The sequence below is a fragment of the Colobus angolensis genome, unplaced genomic scaffold (genome assembly GCF_000951035.1).
Source record: "Colobus angolensis palliatus isolate OR3802 unplaced genomic scaffold, Cang.pa_1.0 Scaffold219, whole genome shotgun sequence".
In the NCBI taxonomy this organism is placed as follows: Eukaryota; Metazoa; Chordata; class Mammalia; order Primates; family Cercopithecidae; genus Colobus; species Colobus angolensis.
The window spans coordinates 1773183-1794825 of record NW_012115366.1 but is presented as its reverse complement, the minus strand read 5'-3'; the positions used below and the strand labels follow the sequence as shown (position 1 = coordinate 1794825).

At 42.5% G+C, this 21643-nt stretch overlaps 1 protein-coding gene across 3 annotated transcripts in view; it reads left to right on the top strand.

The window, feature by feature from the left end:
- PTPRA (protein tyrosine phosphatase, receptor type, A) overlaps positions 1 to 21643 on the top strand; it is a 170957-nt gene that overhangs the window by 101734 nt on the left and 47580 nt on the right. For 2 of the 3 annotated variants that reach the window (XM_011943339.1, XM_011943338.1), the window contains 4 exons: positions 6270 to 6296; positions 18425 to 18509; positions 19681 to 19754; positions 19991 to 20127. In XM_011943339.1, the coding sequence (XP_011798729.1) occupies positions 6270 to 6296; positions 18425 to 18509; positions 19681 to 19754; positions 19991 to 20127 (323 nt within the window). The remainder of the gene's footprint in view (positions 1 to 6269; positions 6297 to 18424; positions 18510 to 19680; positions 19755 to 19990; positions 20128 to 21643) is intronic. The other variant, XM_011943340.1, reaches the window with a different exon arrangement.

Genomic DNA, 21643 nt, shown 5'->3' with positions numbered 1-21643 from the left:
TGGTCTCGATCTCCTGACCTTGTGATCCGCCCGCCTCAGCCTCCCAAAGTGCTGGGATTACAGGCATGAGCCACCGCCTGTAATTTTAAAATTAAAAATTTTAATCTTTAAAAATTTTCCTTCCTGTTGATCTTTGCTTTGAGTCTTTTTCTCCTTTTAAAAATAAACAAAGGCCGGATAGGCACAGTGGCTTACACCTGTAATTCCAGCATGTTGGGAGGCTGAGGCAGGAGGATCACTTGAGCCCAGGAGTTTGAGACCAGGCTAAGCATCATAGCAAAACCTCATCTCTACAAATGATTTAGAAATTAGCAGGGCCTAATGACTCATGCCTGTGGTCCCAGCTACTTAGGGCTGAGGCAGGAGGATTACTTGAGTCCTGGCAGTTGAGGCTGCAGTGAGCCGTGATTGCACCACTGTACTCCAGTCTGGGTAACAGAGGGAGACCTCATCTCAAAAATAAGTAGGCTGGGTGGCTCACTCCTGTAATCCCAGCACTTTAGGAGGCCAAGGTGGATGGATCACTTGAGGCCAGGAGCTCAAGACCAGCCTAGCCAATATGGCAAAACCCTCTGTCTACCTACTAAAAATAAAAAAAATTAGTCAAACTTATTGGCACATATTTGTAATCCCAGCTGCTTGGGAGGCTGACATGAGAATTGCTTGAACCTGCGAGGTGGAGGTTGTAGTGAGTCAAGTCCCTGCACTACAGCCTGGAGAACAGAGTGAGACTGGAGACTCTTTTTTTTTTTTTTAAGATAAATCAGTGACAAGTAAAAAAGTAGAATACCTTTTTTTAAATTTTTTTTAATTTTTTTGAGACAGTCTCACCATGTCACCCAGGCTGGAGTGCAATGGCGCAATCTCGGCACACTGCAAACTCTGCCTCCTGGGTTCAAACGATTCTCCTACCTCAGCCTCCTGGGTAGCTGGGATTACAGATGCCCACCACCATGCCCAGCTATTTTTTGTATTTTTATTAGAGACAGTGTTTCACCATGTTGGCCATGCTGGTCTCGAACTCCTGACCTTATGATCCGCCCGCCTCGGCCTCCCAAAGTGCTGGTATTACAGGTGTGAGCTGCTGCGCCCAGCCTAGAATACCTTTTGAAAATAAATCAATAATAAAATCCTTTAAAAAAAAAAGGCATATATATTCATTTTTTCCATTTATAATATAAGTAATAAATATGCTGAGTTGATTTCTGCATATTGCTTTTTCAGTTAGCCTGTCATACTTGTTCTTTGTTTTGGTAAAGAGCTGCTGTATTGAAGGATATACCTTAATATATTTATCCAGTTTCCCCTATAAATGGACATTAAGATTGTTTTCAGAGTATTCTTATAAACAATACAGTTTGTCATTTCAGACACATATAAGAATATTAGTAGGATAAATTATTTTAAGTGTGCATTTATAAATTTATGGATATAGCCACAATTCCCTCTGCTAGGAAGTCTATTCCTATTAACAGTATGTCGAAGTGCCTGTTTTTCTAAACTCTCTTCAGTGTGGTGAATATTAAACTTCTGGATCTCTGCCAATCTGACAGGTGAAAAATAACATCTCAGTGTAACTTTAATTTGCATTTTTCTGAGATTGAGCAACTTTGTGTAATTTAAAAGATCATTTAAATGTATTTTTCTGAGCATTCTTTGTTGATATTCTTTACCCATTTTTGTTAGGGTGTCAAGGTTTTCCTGACTCGTTTGTAGATGTTCTTTGTACATTTGGGAAATGAGTCCTTTGTCTATGGTAAAACTGCAAATATTGTTCCCTAGGTGGTCATCTAGATTTTCTGCATTGCAGAAGATACTGTTAGCTATTTTAAATTTTTTTTTTTTTTTTTTGAGGCAGAGTCTCGCTCTGTCGCCCGGACTGGAGTGCAGTGGCCGGATCTCAGCTCACTGCAAGCTCCGCCTCCCGGGTTTACGCCATTCTCCTGCCTCAGCCTCCCGAGTAGCTGGGATTACAGGCACCCGCCACCTCGCCCGGCTAGTTTTTGTATTTTTAGGGAGACGGGGTTTCACCGTGTTAGTCAGGATGGTCTCGATCTCCTGACCTCGTGATCCGCCCGTCTCGGCCTCCCAAAGTGCTGGGATTACAGGCTTGAGCCACCGCGCCCGGCCTAATTTTTTTAATTTAAATATTTCTCAGTTTACTTTAAGTTTTCTAGGAGTTGGGTCATATTTAGGAAGGTTTTCCTTACTCCAAGATTATAAAAATAATTTTCTTCTGGACTTCTATGGTTTCACGCGCGCACGTGTGTGTGTGTGTACACGCACTTAGGTCTATCTCGAATTTATTCTGATGCAGAGTGTGAGCTATGGATCTGTTTTTCCCCAAATATCTAACTTGTCCCAATCCCCCTTAATAATTTATTTTTCCTCATTGATTTGAAATGCCACCCATTTTATATATTGAATTCTGATATTTATTTACCTCTTCATATTTATTTGAGTATTTGGAAACATTCATTTTATTTTCTGTTAATCTTTTTCTCTGTCCATGTGCAAAGCCCCACGGTCTCAATAATTGTAACTTTGTAAAGTATTTAATATCTGGTAGAATGAGTCATTCCTTGTTAATTTTATTTTTCAGAATTTTGTTAGCAATTGTTACTATGAACATTAGAATCAACTTGTCCAGCAGGATAAAAAGTTTATATTGATCATGTTAAATATGTAGATTAACAGAGAAAATGGCATCTTAAAGATGTTGAGTCTAACTATCCAAGAATGCAATATATTCCATTTTCTGAAGAAGATTTTTAAATCTTCTGTTTTTGTTATTATAAATGGAGCATTTTCTTCCATCATATCTTCTGACTGACTGCTGTTGGGGATATGAAGGCTACTGATTTTTTGTAGAGACATTTTGTGCTGGCCACCTTAAACTCTGTTAGTGTTGGAAGTGATTTTCTTCATTAATTATTATGGCTTCAGGTCATCTCATCTGCATATATCTTCCAAATTTGTAGAGCTTTCTTTTTCTTCTGTTTAATTGCATTGATGAATACTTCCAGAACAAACTTAAGCAGCTGGTAAATGCAGACAGCATTCTCTTGTATCTGACACTAAGGAGGACACTTTCAGTGGTTCTTCATTATGCATGGTACTGACTCTTGAGTTGAGATAAACATATTTTATTGTGTGCAGGATTTAATGAGCATTTATGTCAGGAATGGATGTTAAATTTTGCCAGTTGCCTGTTCAGGATCAATGAGCAAGATCTGAATGATTTTTTTCTCTTTTGGTCTGTTTCTGTAGTGGATTCTGTTCCTTGGTTGGTTGGTTGGTTGGTTGGTTGGTTGGTTGGTTGGTTGGTTGGTTGGTTTTGAGATGGAGTCTGTCGCCAGGCTGGAGTGCAGTGGTGCAATCTCAGCTCACTGCAACCTCCACCTTGCGGGTTCAAATGATTCCCTTGCCTCAGCCTCCCGAGTAGCTAGGACTACAGGCATACACCACCACGCCTGGCTAATTTTTTGTATGTTAGTAGAGACGAGGTTTCACTGTGTTGGCCAACCTGGTCTCGAACTCCTGACCCCGTAATCCACCTGCCTCGGCCTCCCAAAGTGCTGGGATTATAGGCGTGAGCCTCCACACCTGGCTGGTTTTTATTTATTTATTTTTTAGAGACAGTCTTGCTCTGAATTAATTATTTAATCTTCTTAATTTTTCTTTCCTGTTGACCTTTGCTTTGCTTTAAGTCTTTTCCTTTGAGTCATCCAGGCTGGAGTACAGTGGCACGATCATGGCTCACTGTAACCTTGAACTCCCAGACTTAAGCAGACCCCACCTCAGACTTCTGAGTAGCTAAGGACTATAGGCACATGTCACCACGTCCAGCTAGTTTTTAAATTTTCTCAGAGACAGGGACTCACTGTGATGCCCAGACTGGTCATAAACTCCTGGCCTCAAACAGTCCTCAGCCTCAGCCTCCCAAAGCACTGGGATTACAGGCGTGAGCCAAGGCTGCCCAACCGTATTGTATCATTCCTGTAACAAGCTGTTGCAGTCTGTTTGATATTATTTCTATTTTCCTTTTCTTTCATTTAGAATTTTCTCTGTCTAGATATTCACAAATTATCTCCAAATGCGATTGGTCTATGTTTTTCCTTTGTGTGTGTATTCTTTTTGATAAGTTTTAATTTTTAGTGTTTTGTTTTGCTACATGGAAAGGATTTAAGTTTACACTAAAAAATACTCTTCTTGTTTTTTTTTTAAGACAGGGTCTCACTGTTGCCCAGTGCTGGAGTGCAGTGGCATGATCTCGGCTCATTGCGGCCTCCACCTCCTGGGCTCAGGTGATCCTTTCACCTCAGCCTCCCGAATAGCTAGGATTACAGGCATGTTCCACCATGCCCAGCTAATTTTTGGTATTTTTTTGTAGAGATGGGGTTTCGCCATGTTGCCCAAGCTGGTCTCGAACTCCTGGGCTCACGTGATCCTCCTGTCTTAGCCTCTCAAAGTGCTAGGATTACAGGTGTGAGCCACTACATCGAGCCATTTCAGTCATGTTTTCAAATACATTTGAATGAGGAAAAGTTCTCCCTTGTGGTTATTTATTATAATAGCCTACAGAACGATTAATTTTTAAATTTTGTTTATTTTATGTCTCCTTTTTTTTTTTTGTTTAGGCTGAATAACCATTTATTTCATAGGTTTGTTACCTTTTTTCTTCCGAAGAACTTGCTATTGTGCATTTATAGTCCTTTTATTTTTAAGTTTTCTATTTCATTGATTTTTACTTTCTTTCTACCTTCTTTAGATTTATTTCATGCTTTTTCTATCTTCTTGAATTGAGTGTGCTTTATTTAATTTCATTGTTTCCTGTTAATTTTGCACAAGCACAGCTTTAGCCACATCCCATAGGTATTTCTATAGGTAGTTGTTTTAGGATGCGCTATAAGCTGCTCTGACAAAGATACCAAAATTCAGTGACTTAAATAAGACCCAAGTGTCTTTCTCTCCCTAGTTACATTCCAGAGGTAGGCAGGGCCTTCGTTTCAGTAGGGACCAAATTCCTTTCCTCTTGTGGAACTGCCATCCTAACAGTATTGCCCTTATCTGTTTAGTTAGCGATAGTTCTCACCATTGGATTCTAGTTCCAACCACTGCAAAGGAAGAACAAAGGGAGTAGAGGGCATTTCTTTTCCAAAAGATGTGACCTGGAAGTTACATTGCTTTAGCTCACATCCCGTCGGCTAGAATTCATCACATTACTACATCTAGCACAAAGGAGTCTCAAATATAGTCTCTGGCAGGAGAGCTGGGATTACAGGTGTGAGCCACCGCACCCAACCATCTGTTTGATTTTTGAGATGGAGTCTCACTGTGTCACCCATTCTGTAGTGCAGTGGTGCGATCTCGGGTCACTGCAACCTCTACCTCCCAGGTTTAAGCAATTCTCATGCCTCAGTCTCCCAAACTGCTGGGATTAAAGACGTGAGCCACTGTGCCTGACCCATTTTGGTTTTGATTTTTTTTTTTTCTTTGAAATAGAGTCTTGCTCTGTCATCTAGGCTGGAGTGCAGTGGCATGATCTCAGCTCACTGCAATCTCTCCCTCCTGGGTTCAAGTGATTCTCGTGCCTCAGCCTCCCAAGTAGCTGGGATTATAGGCACCCGCCACCACGCCCAGCTAATTTGTTTTGTATTTTTAGTAGAGATGGGGTTTCACCATGTTGGCCAGGTTGGTCTCTAACCCCTGACCTCAGGTGATCCACCACACCAGGCCTCATTTTGGTTTTGATTTTTATTTTCAAGTGTTTTCTTACTTTGTCAATTTCTAATTTTATTGCATTGGGACAAAAGAATATTGTACTGTTTCTACTGTTGAGATTTATAAGGGCTGTGGATATTTCACTAGCCTTTGAAAAGAAGGTTTTCTCTGTTAGTGTGTAGAGTTTGGTATATACCAATTAGATTTTATTACTTATCATTTTGGTCTTTTATATCCTTACTTAATTTTGCCCTCTTGAATTTTAATATAGCAAAAGACATAAAGTCCTCTAATAACATGTGTTCTCTTTGCATTCTTGTACTTTTTATGAATATTGATGCTGCACTATTTATGTACCCAGGGAGAAGGCCAGACCACTGTCTGAAGTTTAGTGAATCTAGGCAGTCTTGTTTCCCAGTTGTTGGAGGATGCCTCCTGGAGAAAAGCATTCCTAATCCTGGAACTTGTTTTGTTGTACTCTAAATTGAATTGTAATGTGTTTCTTTAACCTGAATGAATGTTTCTATTTTTTGCTTATTACACAGGTAATTCTGACTCGAAGGACAGAAGAGGTGAGCTGCTCACCTTGTATCTGTTGTTGCTTTTACACAGTGTACAGTATTCATCTATTTCCTCTGCTCATAGTCTGTAGTAACCGTGTGCATCTGTTGCTGTGTTGTTTGTTTACTTTCCCTTAAGTTATTTCCGTGTTAATCTCTAGAGAAGAGAAATGGAAACAAGTACTGTATTCAGTATGCTTTTTAATATAGACTATGGATTCTAACAGCTATGATGTATTTTAACAAGTAACAAAATATATCTTACTTTGTCATGTCACCTTGTTAACACTACTTTTTGGTGATACTAGGTCATAATTTCTATACCATGAGTTACTTCTGATTTCTAGGCCACAGTTCCCTTTAAACATTCTTTGTGTTGTTTCTCCCCTGGTCTATAAAATGTCAACCCTTTGTGGCTTTATATGGCTTTTTGGATTTTCAGCCCTTTAATGTAAAGTCTCTATGGCCTGAGATGTTGTATCTGTGGTTTAAGCTGGACTACTGAGTCCCTGGTCACTAGAAAGTAGGTGTTTGTCTGCAGAAGTGTGGCACATTTTGCCCAGAATGACAGTAAGGCTGTTATCAAAGAGCATGAGAGAAAGAGAAAGAGATCATGTAACATTCTAAGAAGTGATTATTACATTTGAATTTTTAAAATGTTACTGTTTGAAGCAGTATTTTTATCATAATTTTCTATTTTATCAAATCAGACTTGAGTTTTTGTCTGATTCCATTATTTAACCATACACAATTTTCCCTGTGTAATTAAGTAATGGAACACTGGGAGGCATATGAAGTCCCACTAAGTAGGGAGCATTTGAGTCAGAAAAGTGGGTACTCTGATCCTTTATGTGATGTCCATCTGCCATTGTATAACACTTCACTATTTATACGTAGTGAAGTGTTACCATACTGTGTATAGATTTCCCTCACTCTTCCAGCTCTCACTTTCCTAAACTTGGGAACTAAACGTTGGATTAATGCAATGTCTTTGCTATTCAGATTCACTTGCCAGATTCTCACTGTCAAATGTAGACTTAAACTTGCCAGATTCTATCAAATGTAGACTTAAATAGGTTTTTTTGTGGTAGATATTTATATGCTCCCTAAAACTGCTCTTTTAACCAGCCTTACAATAAAGTCAGAAGTCAAAGTGGTAGGCTTCAAGATGAAACATAAGATCTGTTGACTCCTTCTTCTATTTAGTATATATTTTCATAATATTCAGCCTTTTCTTGCCCTAGATATCATACCTATTTTACCTACCTAATTAAGTAGTTTCCATGTTGTGATTAAAAAAATAAAATTACCTTAATTACCTAGATTATTGCTTATTGTGACATATGTAAAGACTATTAATGTAATAAATCTCCTTTCTTAAGTCAAAAAATAATTTTGTGTAATTCCAGTCAGGTAACTGAAAATGCATCGGTATTCTCAGCAGTCTCTAAAGTCCCAAAATCTAATGGTAATTTTACCAGAACAGATTTTCAGAAGTATTGCTATAAATTTGGATATCACATTCTAATTTTAAGCCAAATGCTTTTTTATAAATAAGCCAGCTGTTTGGAAATATTTGTGTTATAATGGGTTTGATAAGCAGTTATGTCTTATGCAGATTAATTAGGGGCTACATGTTTTTATGCACTGGTCTTTGGGGTGCTTTTGAACAGTAGGGTCTGATGTTTTAATTGTCAAAACAAAAAGAAATGAGAGGGAGGGCAACTTTTCTTCCTCTTCTGAAATCCAGGAAACTGGTTATTTTCTCATACATATTATTTTTAAAATGTATTCCAGCCAGGTGCAGTGGCTCATGCCTGTAATCCCAGCACTTTGGGAGGCCGAGGCGGGTGGGTAGATCACAAGGTCAGGAGTTAAAGACCAGCCTGACCAATATGGTGAAACTCTGTCTCTACTAAAAATACAAAAATTAGCTGGGCATGGTGGTGTGCGCCTGTAATCCCAGCTACCTGGGAGGCTGAGGCAGGAGAATTGCTTGAACCTGGGAGGCGGAGATTGCAGTGAGCCAAGATTGCGCCACTGCACTCCAGCCTGGGTGACAGAGCAAGATTCTGTCTCAAAAAAAAAAAAAAAAAATTCAGCATCTTAATATTTGTAAAGAAATAGTCTTCGAGCTACTACTTAAGTCTAGAAAGAGTTGACATTCTTGTTTTAAGGGTGTTAGGGCAGTTTGGGAGGCTGAGGCAGGTGGATCGTTTGAGCCCAGGAATTCCAGACCAGCCTGAGCAATATGGGGAAACCTTGTCTCTACTGAAAATACAAAAATTAGCCAGGCATGGTGGTATGTACCTGTAATCCCAGCCACTTGGGACGCTGAGGTGGGAGGATCACCTGAGCCCAGGAAATGAAGGTTGCAGTGAGCCAAGATTTTGTGTGACTGTACTCTAGTCTGGGCAACAGAGTGAGACTCTGTCTCAAAAGAAAAAAAAAAGGGTGGGGATTATCATAGTGCCATTATTATTATGAGTTTATGATGGCTTTCTCTAAGTACCTTTTACATTCAGTGCCTTTTAGGCATCAAAGATTCCAGAAAAAATATATATTAAAAAAATATATATATATATGCATATGCTTCCCTGTCTCAGGGAGGAAATACATGAACATCAGGAACCGAAAGCTACTCAGTTACATGCCATTGGATATATCACAAAAAGTGCTGAGGGAACTCAGAAGACTCATTATATCTGGGGAGTGGAAAGGAGGCACAGAGATGAGCTTTGGGAAATTTAAATTAAAATAGCAAATGGGGAAAATGAAGACACACTAGACAGGGCACAAGCAAAGAGACATGAAAGAGCAAAGTCATATGTTTGAGCATCTGTGCGCAGTTGACATGTGTGAAGTGTGGGGAGTGGTCGGAGGTGGCCTCAACAGAATGGGTGTGGTGGTCCACTGAGTTCAGGAGTTGGAGCATCTCCTGAAGATGATGGAGAGTAAGGAAGTCACGTAGTCAGATGCTGGTTTTAGAAAGATATTCCAGAGGACTTAGGAGAGGTAGATGGACAAGAGAAATTTAGGTTTCTGAATAATTTAGCTCAAAACAACAGTGATTGGGCTCAGCCCAGTTGTTAGATTCTAGAGGCAATCCAATGAATATTGCTGTTTTTAGAGCAATAGGAAACATTTAAAACAACATTACAACCTTGCCTTTGAGAGCTGATAAATACTTGTACCAAAAAGTGTGGCAATAGGTAAATGGGCCGTAGGAACTGGGGTTATAGGACTATGGCTATTCCTTCACTGACTAGTTCGTAGTTGACCAGCATGTGTCTGAAGTCGTTAAGTCACTCACCTGTTTACTTGTGAGCCCTTCAATTAATATGGCCCTTTGTTTTCTTGGAAAGAAGTGATAGCAAGTAGATATCTGTTGTCCCAGAACACCATTTTAGTGTTTTTTCATTTTATGCTTGTTCCCTGGCCTGAATCTAGAAAGTACAACTTTGCTAGAATGAAGTTGGGGTTGAAACAATTTCGGTTTGTAACCATACTGTCTCTGTCTCATCTACTCAGCTCTGCTTTTGTAATGTAAAAACAGCCGTAGATGGTATGTAAATGAATGAACATGGCCATGTTCCAATAGCATTTTATTTACAAAAAAGGCAGCGGGCTAAATTTGGACTATAGTTTGTCAACCCCTGTTCTAGACAGAGAACTGCCTGAGCGTAGGAAGCTGGACTGAGGTTCTCTACTAGTGTGTGAACTTGTGGATGCCAAAGCCAATCTCTTCCCTTCATGTCAGACACTTTGCAAATGTTACCTGTTTTAAACATTAAAACCTCCCATTACCTCTAAAAGGTGGAGGGTGCTATTCTGCCATTTCATACATCATTCTAAGAGATTATCACACTACTAGTAAGTTACAGTAGTAGGAATTTGAACTTCAGGTCTGTCGCACCCTGAAACCCCATGCCCTGGAAATGGTTTTCTAAGACTGGCCTGTGGTTCGTTGGTTGATTTCAACCCAGAATTTAAGAATGTTTTGAGAATACATCTAGATGTAATGATTTTTTTGTCAATATTACTCCCCAAACTAGATTATTTATTTTGGCCTGATAACTCAGGAACTTTCTTATATTATTTCTCTCCCTTCTTACTGGTTTCTTCTTTGGACTCTCCTGTTGCACAGGTATTGGATCTCCTGGACCTATCTAGCTCCTTTCTTTTCTGTGCTGTCATATTTTTCATCTCTTACTGCTCTGTGTTCTGGGAGCTTCCGGGACAGTTGCTCTTTCATACAACTAATTTGGTTTTCAGTTATATCAGTTCTATTTAGCCTTTCATTTTTTAGAGGCAGGGCTGGGGCAGACTCGTGCTTGTTGCCCAGGCTGAACTGCAGTGGCCTGATCACAGCTCACTACAACCTTGACCTCTGGGACTCCAGCAATCCTCCAGCCTCAGCCTCCCAAGTAGCTGGGACTATAGGCATACGCCACCATGCCCAGCTAATAAGGGTGTTTGTTTGTTTGTTTGGTAGAGACAGACTCTACCAGAGTCTTGCTAAGTTGCCCAGGCTGGTCTCAAACTCCTGGCCTCAAGCAGTCCTCCCACCTTGGCCTCCCTAAGTGTTGGGTTTACAGGCATGAGCCACCATACCTGGCCCTGTTCAGCCTTTCTATCTAGATTTTTTTCTTCCTAATCATGTTGGCATTTTTTTGTTTGTTTGTTTTTGTTTTGTTTTGTTCTGTTTTTTGTTTTTTGAGACAGAGTCTCGCTCTGTCACCCAGGCTGGAGTGCAGTGGCGGGATCTCAGCTCACTGCAAGCTCCGCCTCCCGGGTTCACGCCATTCTCCTGCCTCAGCCTCCCGAGTAGCTGGGACTACAAGCGCCCGTCACTATGCCCGGCTAGTTTTTTGTATTTTTTTAGTAGAGACGGGGTTTCACCGTGTTAGTCAGGATGGTCTCGATCTCCTGACCTCGTGATCCGCCCATCTCGGCCTCCCAAAGTGCTGGGATTACAGGCTTGAGCCACCGCGCCCGGCCGTTTTTGTTTTGTTTTGAGACGAGTTTCGCTCTTGTTGCCCAAGCTGGTGTGCAATGGCGCAATCTCGGCTCACTGCAACCTCCGCCTCCTGGGTTCAAGCGATTCTCCTGCCTTCGTCGCCTGAGTTGCTGGGATTACAAGCATGCGCCACCACGCCCGACTAATTTTGTATTTTTAGTATAGATGGGTTTTCTCCATGTTGGTCGGGCTGGTCTCAAACTCCTGACCTCAGTTGATCTGCCCACCTCGGCCTCCCAAAGTGCTGGGATTACAGGGTGAGCCACCGCATCCAGCCAGTTTTTAAGAACTCTTTCTTACTACTCAGATTACTCCTTTTTAAATAGTGGCCTTTACAAAATATCAGTGTAGGCTGGGCACAGTGGCTCAAGCTTATAATCCCAGCATTTTGGGAGGCTAAGGCAGGCTGATCACCTGAAGTCAGGAGTTCAAGACCAGGCTGGCCAACATAGTGAAACCCTGTCTCTACTGAAAATACAAAACTTAGCCAGGCATGGTGGCATGCGCCTGCAGTCCCACCTACTAGGGAGGCTAAGGTGGGAGGATTGCTTGAACCGGGAGGCCATTGCAGTGAACCGAGATCATGCCACTGCACTTCAGCCTGGGTGACGGAGTGAGACTCCGTCTCGAGAAAAAAAAAAAAAAAAGGCAATGTAGCAGTGGCTCACACCTGTAATTGTAGCATTTTGGGAGGCCAAGGCAAGAGGATCACTTGAGACCAAGAGTTCAAGACCAGCCTGGGCAACAACAAGACCTCCCCATCTCTACAAAAAATTTAAGAAAAAAAATTTTTTTAAATCAATATGGCATCCTGTTGCACAAATTGCAGTGTATTTTAAAAGGTTTATTCTTCTGTTGTCACCTCCATTTCCCAGGGTTACCATTGCTCTGTTTGAGCTATGCCCTGGACCATTGAGTGGCCTAGACTGTGTTCACAATAGGTGTCCCTTCATCCCTTCAGAAGACAAACAGGGACATATATCCTAAACCAGGGAGGCTTCAGTGATGGCTCGGGAAAATCGGGACAGGGTGCAGTTATCCTCTAGGTGAGCTGCCGTTTTCTTTTTCCTTTCCTCTCTTGTGGTTGCCTAGAGTTAGCTTGGGCACTACTATGGTTTTTTTCTGTCTTCAGTCCCCAGGAAACTTTCTGTGGACCCAATATACTTAACAATCACATACAGTGTAGACCTGCTCTGGTGCCAATTCTAACCAAACCAAAAAAAAGCATTTATCAGACACTCAGGGAAATTCAAGCCGTAACTGAATAATATTAGATGATACTAAGAAATTAGTGTTACTTTTTAAATTGGATAACAGTATTATGTTTATGTTAAGAATCTTTATCTCTTAGTGATACATACCTAAGTAATTACATTTGAAATGATAGGTCTCAGATTTGCTTTAAAAGAATTCAGTTAGAATGGGGTGGGTATAGACCAGTGGTTCCTTACTGGGGGCTATTTCCCCCACAAAGGCATTTAGCAATGCTTGGAGATACTTTTGGTCATCAAAATTGGGAGCTTGCTACTGACATCTAATAATTAGAGGCCAGGGATATTGTTAAATGTCCTACAGTGCACACGACAGACCCACATAACAGAGAATTATCTAGCCCAAAATGTCATTAGTGTGACATTGAGAAAATATATATGCAGCATTTATTTTGTAAAAAAGAAGCCCTTACCAGTCTCTGTGACAAACTCTTTACTCTGTGTAGAGCACTATTTTTCCAGCTGAGTCTAGATGGGAAGCCCCACTTATCATTTGGGCTGTGGGTGTACTGGTGCTGGGTTGGCAGGCCTTCGCTTAAGTACCATCCTGGTACCTCAAGGTCCACTTTCAACCCCAGTCCCAGTTCCCTCTGAGCTTGAGGTGTTTCCAGGCCCAAACTGGTAGAACTAGGACTTAGTTTTCAGCTGGAAGCTCTTTGGCTCTGTTTGATCTCTTGGGCAGTTGAGTCTCATCTCTTTTGTCTTCTGGAAATATCTCAAAGTTTCTGATCTACATATGCCATCTTTTGCTGCTTTTCAGATATGCTGTTGATTCATTAGTATTTTTATATTTCTTCTACCATGTCGGTGTGCTTTAGGGGAAGATGAAGAAGTAAATGTATAGATTTAGTCCAGTGTCTTAAGCCAAATGTGCCTAATTAGTTTCTTTCTTTCTTTCTTTTTTTTTTTTGAGACGGAGTCTCGCTCCTTCACCCAGGCTGGAGTGCAGTGGCACGATCTCGGCTCACTGCAAGCTCCGCCTCCCAGGTACAAGCGATTCTCCTGCCTCAGCCTCCTGAGTAGCTGGGACTACAGGTGTGTGCCACTACACCCGGCTAATTTTGTATTTTTAGTAGAGATGGGGTTTCACCATATTGGCTAGGCTTGGTCTTGAACTGCTGACCTTGTGATCCGCCTGCCTTGGCTTCCCAAAGTGCTGGAATGTGCCTAATTACTTTATTATAATACCTGATATACTGCCTCCTGTAGTTAGAATTTAACAAAGACGTATATAGTGATAAATTACTATTTTTTTTGTTCTTTGGCTCAATGTAATTCATTGTTTGTTTTGTGCCTGTTATGTGTGAGACCCTGTGCTAGGCTTTAGGTGTACAGTGAGAATGAAGCAGACGTGTAATTCTTGCTCTTGTGGAATTTATGCTATAAAGGAGGGATATTGATTAATCAACAACAGTCAAATATGTAATTACAAAGTGTGAGAGGTATTATCAAGGAAAATAATAAGGTCCTTGCCTTACAAAAATAGTATAAGAAATAACAGCCTTTTTTTTTTTTTTTTGAGACCGAGTCTTGCTCTGTTGCCCAGGATGGAGTGCAGTGGTGCAATCTCGACTTACTACAACCTCCGCCCCCCAGGTTCAAGCAATTCTCCTCCCTCAGCCTCCTAAGTAGCTGAGATTACAGGCACGTGCCACCACGCCTGGCTAATTTTTTTTGTAATTTTTTTTTTTGAGACGGAGTCTCGGTCTGTCGCCCAGACTGGAGTGCAGTGGCCGGATCTCAGCTCACTGCAAGCTCCGCCTCCTGGGTTTACGCCATTCTCCTGCCTCAGCCTCCCGAGTAGCTGGGACTACAGGCGCCCGCCACCTTGCCCGGCTAGTTTTTTTTTTTTTTTTTTTTAGTAGAGACGGGGTTTCACCGTGTTAGCCAAGATGGTCTCGATCTCCTGACCTCGTGATCCGCCCGTCTTGGCCTCCCAAAGTGCTGGGATTACAGGCTTGGGCCACCGCGCCCGGCTTTTTTGTGTGTTTTTAATAGAGGTGGAGTTCTACCATGTTGGCCAAGCTGGTCTCGAACTCTTGACCTGATGATCTGCCCACCTCAGCCTCCCAAAGTGCTGGGATTGCAGGCATGAGCCACCGTGCCCGGCCATAACAGCTAAAATTAAGTACATATTGTGTGCTAGTTACTGTGCCAACAACTTTACGTGAATGATCTAATTTAATATGCAGAATAACTTATTTCAGAAATAAGGAAACTGAAACTTATGATCCTAATTTAGTATTAGGAAGTCAGAGAAGACCTGTGTGGGAAAAGTGACACACAGAGAACCAGACAAGTAGGAGATAGCCAGGCAAAGAACAGAGGGAGGCTGTATAAAGCAGAAGGAATAACATGTTCAAAGGCCTGAGGATGGATGAATGAAAGAAAGCGTGGAAGGACAACCAGTGGCTGAAATTAAGTGAGTAAGGAAAGAGTGCAAGAGGTAGGGCAAGTAGGGGCTAGATCAAAGGGGTTGTTAGAGTCCAGAATAAAGAGACTAGATTTCATTCTAAGGCATGAGAAACTGTTGGAGGGTTTTACCTAAGATTGGTATACACCCTAAGTTGCTTTCCTAGAGATCCCTCTGCTTTGTGGAGAATAGATTGGCAGGGGCAGAGGCTTGCTGTGATCCAGGTGAGAGAGGATGGAGGTTGGGACTACACTGGTGGCAATAAAAAAAAATGCAAAAAAAAAAAAAAGGCAGACAGATTTGAAGTTTTAGATATATCTCTAAAATATATTACTTGCAGCTGTGCTAGATATAGAAGATAAGTGTGAGGAAGAGATCAAGGGGGTTTCCACATTTTTTTCTTGAGCAACAGTGTGGATTAGAGTACTAGCTACTGAATGGTGAGGGAAAGGTTTTAAACACAGAAAGCTTGTGTTGCCTATGAAATTTGAAGTGGAGGTGGAAAATAGGCAGTTGAGAATCTGGAACTCAGAAAAGAGGTCTGACCAAGCAAAGCAACTGTGGGAATTGCTAGCATGGCATTTGTATTTACAGTCATCTCTCTGATCAGATTAACTAGATATAGAGAAAAGTGCCAAGGACAGAGCCCTGAGGAATTCCCACATTTAGAGATCTGGTGTTGGAAGAGGAACAGATAGTGAGGGAAACTGAGATGGAGCAGACGAAATAGAAGGAAAATCAGAGGAGTGCTTCATTGTGGAAAGCTAAGAGAGGAAAGTGCTTCAGAGAGGAAGGAGTGATCATCCAGTCCAAACGCTCATTTAAGATGAGAGCCACATACCACAGTATGTTTGAAACTTACCATTAACAAAGAAGCGTCATGTAATGTCTTCCGTCTCCCTTAAAACAAACAAAAAAAAACCCATCTGTCCACCTCACATCTCCCTCCATCTGTCACTCCTTTCCACTGTATCCCTTAATGTTAAAAGTCCCCCGGAAAGGACCCGGTGTCTCACTTTGTCCTTTTTCTATCTTTATTTCACTCCATTTAGGCTTTCTCACCCATATTCAACTGAAAACACTCTTGGAAAGGTCACCAGTAGCCACCGTCTTGTCAAATCTGGTTTCACTTCTCTGTCTCATCCTTCTTAAGTCTGTAGGCAATATTTGATTGAATTCATTGCTCCCTCCTTGAAAATCTCTGCTCTTGGCTTCTATGACACTGCATTCTTAGATTAACCTCTCACCTCATGGCTGTTGCTTATGGGTCAGTTTAGCTTTTAAGAGAATGTAAATCCAGTTATATATCTCCTCTATTCAAAGCCCTCCGATGGCATAGTGTTTCTCATCACACTCAGAATTAAATCCACAATCATTACAATGGACTCCCAAGTCCTAAGTCTGCTGGCTTTTGCCCACCTCTCTGTCATCTTATATTGAACTGGCCTTTGTGCTGTTTCTTGAACCTGCCAAACTCCTAAGAGCTACTATGCTTGCTGTTCCCTGTGTCTAGAAAGCTCTTCATCCAGATCTTTGCATGGTTCACTTCACGTTATTTAGAGCTCTGCTCGTATATTACTTCCTCAGAGAGACCTTCCCAGACCACTCATCACTGCTCCCCAACCTGTCACTTTCTCTCTCCCCACCCTGCTTTTTATTCCTCATAGCACTTGTCTCTGTCTGAAATTAAGTATTGACTTGTTTATAAACAGTGTCCTCCTTCCTCCCCACAGAATGTAAGCTTTCTGTCACTTGTCTGCTTGGACACTTCTCTGCTCCTAGTGTCTCAAACAATGGCATGCAATTGCTGGTCCACAAATATTTGAATAAATGCTGCTAAAAGGTTGAATCAGATGAGGGTGGGAATGTTCCTGCTGGATTTGGCAATATGACATTTGTTGGTATTCTGGCTGAGCAGTTTAAACAGAGCACTGAGGGTGGGAGTCAGAGCAAATAGATTAAGGAGAACCTGGAGGTAAGGAGTTAGACAAGACGAATTAGACAACTGTGTGGAAAGTCAGGTGAGAAGAGAGACGCGAGGCTGGTGGTGGCTGGGGGAGGGTAATGAGGTCAAGAAGACAAGTCTTTGAGGTGACAGCAGTGGATGTAATCCAGAGCACACATGACAGGATGGGAGGGACTTGTCTTCTATTTTAGCAGGTAGGAAAATGGTGAAGATAGTTACCAAGCCACTCTGATGATGTAGTTCATGGAGTGAGGTGGAGGGTAAGAGTGGAGGCGGATGAGTCAGTGCCTGGCCAGCTGCATGAGAAACAAGGCTAGGTATTGGGTGAAAGGGAGCCAGACCCTGTAAATGAGGTGGGATTGCCATGTCTTCAAGCCAGATGTTGCCATGGTTGGGGTCCTGGCAAAAGGTGACTAAGGGAGCAGGGTGTGGAAAGAGGGGGGAAAAAAAGCACCCAGCAGTTTTGTTACATGGTGGCTCAGGATCTAATAATGTCTCCTTGTTTTGTTTTATTTTTATTTGGCTGGTCTCGAATTCCTGGCCTCAAGCAGTCCTTCCACCTCAGCCTCCCAAAGTGCTGGGATAGGCATGAGCTGCCACACCCAACTGTCCTTGTTTATTTGTTTGTTTTGAGACACAGTCTTGCTCTGTTGCCCAGGCTGGAGTGCAGTGTCACAGCCCCAGCTCACTGTAACCTCCATCTCCTGGGCTCAAGTGATCCTCCTACCTCAGCCTCCTAAGTAGCTGGGACTAGAGGCACACATCACCACACTGGCTATTTTTTTAATTTTTAGTAGAGATAGAGTTTTACCCTGTTGTCCAGGCTGGTCTCAAATACCTTGGCTCAAGCGATCCACCTGTTTTGTCCTCCTAAAATGCTAGGATTACAGGCGTGAGCCATTGTGCCCTACCTGTCTCCTTGTTTTAATTAGGAACAATATTCTCTGCACCAGGAAACCATTTGGGTTTATGATAGGAATACCGTCTTTTTCCCTTCCTCTCCCATCTTCCTCTAGATGGAGCCCATTGAGGCTGAGAGGGTGTACAGTGTTGGCCTTGCATACCTAGCTTGCCATCAGAATTGGGTGTGTTCATGCCTCCAAATATTCCAATACTTTTTACGTGCTAAGTACTGTTTTAGGCTCAAAGGATATAGCAGTGAGTAAAACAAACTGTCTGCCTTTAAAGAGCTTTTATTCTAATGCAGGGAGACAGAGTAAATAAATGTATGATAGTCAGAGATGGGGTGAGCATGTCATCCTGGGCCCCATGCTCTCTCCCCACCTCACCTCAATAGCCCTGGCATGGCAGTGGGAGGTGCACACTCATACTTTCTTCTCTGTTTCCATTTCCTGGCATCTGCAGAAGGACTGAATGAGCTCTTCCTCTTCAGGGTGTTCCCTTGAATGGCTGACTTAAGCCCTCCATTGTACAACACAGTATTGACTTGTTCTGTTCTCTTGATTTCAGATGAGACACCAATTATTGCGGTGATGGTGGCCCTGTCCTCTCTGCTAGTGATCGTGTTTATTATCATAGTTTTGTACATGTTAAGGTGAGCCTACCAACACTTCACGTTCTCTTAGATTCTGTTTCAATACCCTAGTGTCCCAGTGAACCCACACAGTCCAGTAGACAGTAGGATATACACAATGAATAGGATAGAGGGGGAATGGCACATGATAGTGCTAAAATTGAAGTTCTACTTAGAAATGATTTAAAAGCTCTACGTAGTCTTCCTTAAGTCCTAAACCCTCCCTCTTTCTTCCATCTGTCCAAGCCCCCAACTCCAGTGCAAGCTAAAACCCAGAATTGTAGTTTGGAGGTTGAAGTAAGAAACCACAGTTTGTTATTAGGGACAGGTGTTACAGGATCTTTAGGTCTAGCCCTGTTGAAGCAACCCCTAAAAGGGCCCCAGTAAGATTACATGCTCAACAAAAGCCTACTTTATTTCTAGTTGGGGGTTTGTCCCCAAACCCTTCTGGGACCCCTGGCCCTGGCATGTTGAGCTGAGCCATGTGAGTTGTGAGTTACAGGATCCCTCTTTCTAACCTTCTTTCAGGATCCTCTAGACATTACCACTCAAGCAGAAACAAGGAAGGGGAATCCAAGGGAGAGAAGAGGGTGGTGCATTTATTCTCTTCCTGCTAAAGCTACTGCCCTGACTAATTGGGTTTAGCCCTGCCTTATCTTTGGCCTAACCTATTCTATGCTCCCTCTGTTCTTCTGCAGGGATAAAGAGAGGGGAATCGTGTGCCCCCTATAATTTGTCATATGTCTCCATCATTCTGCAGGAGACTTGTGGCCAGAACTGTGTCCACCCAGTCCAAAGCTCTGGGCTTCTCCCTGGGTCTCCCAGGCTACACTGAGGAAATACCAACATTTTTGTTTGATACATGTTGTCTGTCTCCCCCAACTGTATTCTATCCACTCACTCTCTCTCCACCCGGTGTGGCTGTGCTCTCCAGTGAGCCACATGAGCCTGAATATACTGTTGGGGTTCCCTGGTTGGGTCCCAGTGTGCTGAGGGTAAACAGGAGTATCCCGAGGTACTTGGTCGCCCCAGCATGCTGCTGCCTCAGAGTGTGCATGACGTGTCTCTAAAAAAGCCCGATTATTTTTAAAGGAGATTTAGAAAGGCTGAATTGATGAGCAGGAATACAGAGCTGTGATTTGCCTCTCCTGCCTCTGTGCTTCGTTCTTCACTGTGATCATTTTCTCATTAGGTTTAAGAAATACAAGCAAGCTGGGAGCCATTCCAATTCTTTCCGCTTATCCAATGGCCGCACTGAGGATGTGGGTAAGGCATTTCTTAATGTCATGGGGAACCTTCACAAGGAAGGAAATCAAGAAATTAGGAGTTTCTCCATCCTTTTAAAAGAATAAGACAATAAAAAGAGGAAAAAAAAGATTTTTGAAGAGAACAGTCCTACTTTTTACAGGCCTGGTCCATGAGGTAGAACCCCCAGTTTAGCCTCCAGAAAAGGGGCTAGGTCTTCAGGACACCTGACTGACCTTCTCCCTTGTGTACTGCAGAGCCCCAGAGTGTGCCACTTCTGGCCAGATCCCCAAGCACCAACAGGAAGTACCCACCCCTGCCCGTGGACAAGCTGGAAGAGGAAATTAACCGGAGAATGGCAGACGACAATAAGCTCTTCAGGGAGGAATTCAACGTGAGTATTTTGTTGAGACTGGTGTATCAGCAGGGAAGAAGACAGACCTAAGGTCAGACTTTTCAGACCTTTTGAGTTATGAAGTAAAAAATGGGCTTTTAATGTTTAAGAGGTGAGAAATATTTTACCAAGTTTATCTGACTCCCTGTATGATCATCAATTGGAAATGAAGTAAGATTTGCCTCACCTCCTAATCTACCCATCCATTCATTCATCATCACATCTCTTACTTCTTTTGTTTAATAAATACATAGCAAGCATCTAATATGTGTCAGGTAGTATTCTAGTTGCCAGTGATATGATGAGGAGCAGAAACAGGTCCAGTCCCTACTCTCAATTAACTCACTGTCCAGGAGGGAAACCCCACAAACAAGAACAAAAATAACTGTAAGTTCAAACAGCAGTGTAGCACGTGAAGGACTGGTGCATATTTGTAGGCATCCATATTAAGAGGTTGCCTTTTTGAGTCTAGAGCAGGGGTGTCAGTGTTTAAAGTAGACAGTAGGATAGATCAGTGTGGGAAATGAGAACCATGGGAGACTACAGAGCACAGTTCTCATCTTGAATATTTAGATTAGTATTTTTTTATAATTCCCACAAGGAAGCAGAATACGTTTGTAAACTACCAGTTGGTGATCCTAGCCTACCAGTTCTGATCCCAGATCAGAAGAGCTTCTGGCCGGCACGGTGACTCAACGCCTGTAGTCCCAGCACTTTGGGAGGCCGAGGTGGGCGGATCACGAGGTCAAGAAATCGAGACCATCCTGGCCAACTTGGTGAAAAGAAACCCTGTCTCTACTAAAAATACAAAAATTAGCTGGGCATGGTGGCATGCACCTGTAGTCCCAGCTACTCAGGAGGCTGAGGCAGGAGAATCGCTTGAACCCGGGAGGCGGAAGTTGGAGTGAGCCAAGGTTGCACCACTGCACTCTGGCCTGGCGACACAGCAAGACTCCGTCTCAAAAAAACAAAAGAAGAGCTTCCTCGAATAAATGATGTTTTAACTGATACCTAATCATAGGCAAGGGGTGCGGGGAAAGGGCAGTAGGGAGCCTTCTGGGCACTGGAAATAGCAGGAACAAATTGTCAGGAGTGAGTGTGCTGAGGGAGGGCACATCCAGAACAAAACAGGGCTGTGTGCAGCTGAAGAGCCGAGCTTCAAAGGAGGATTAGAGGTGAAACTGAAAGATGGCTGGCCAGACCACAGACCTTGCAGATAGTCATGAGAGAAGTGGCAAGCCATAGAGCAGCTAGATTTACATCTTGAAAAAATGACTCAGCCAGGCACAGTGGCTCACATCTGTAATCCTTAGCACTTTGGGAGGCCAAGGCGGGCGGATCACAAGGTCAGGAGATCGAGACCATCCTGGCTAACACGTTGAAACCCCATCTCTACTAAAAATACAAAAAATTAACCAAGCGTGGTGGTGGGTGCCTGTAGTCCCAGCTACTCGGGAGGCTGAGGCAGGAGAATGGCGTGAACCCAGGAGGCGAAGCTTGCAGTGAGCTGAGATCA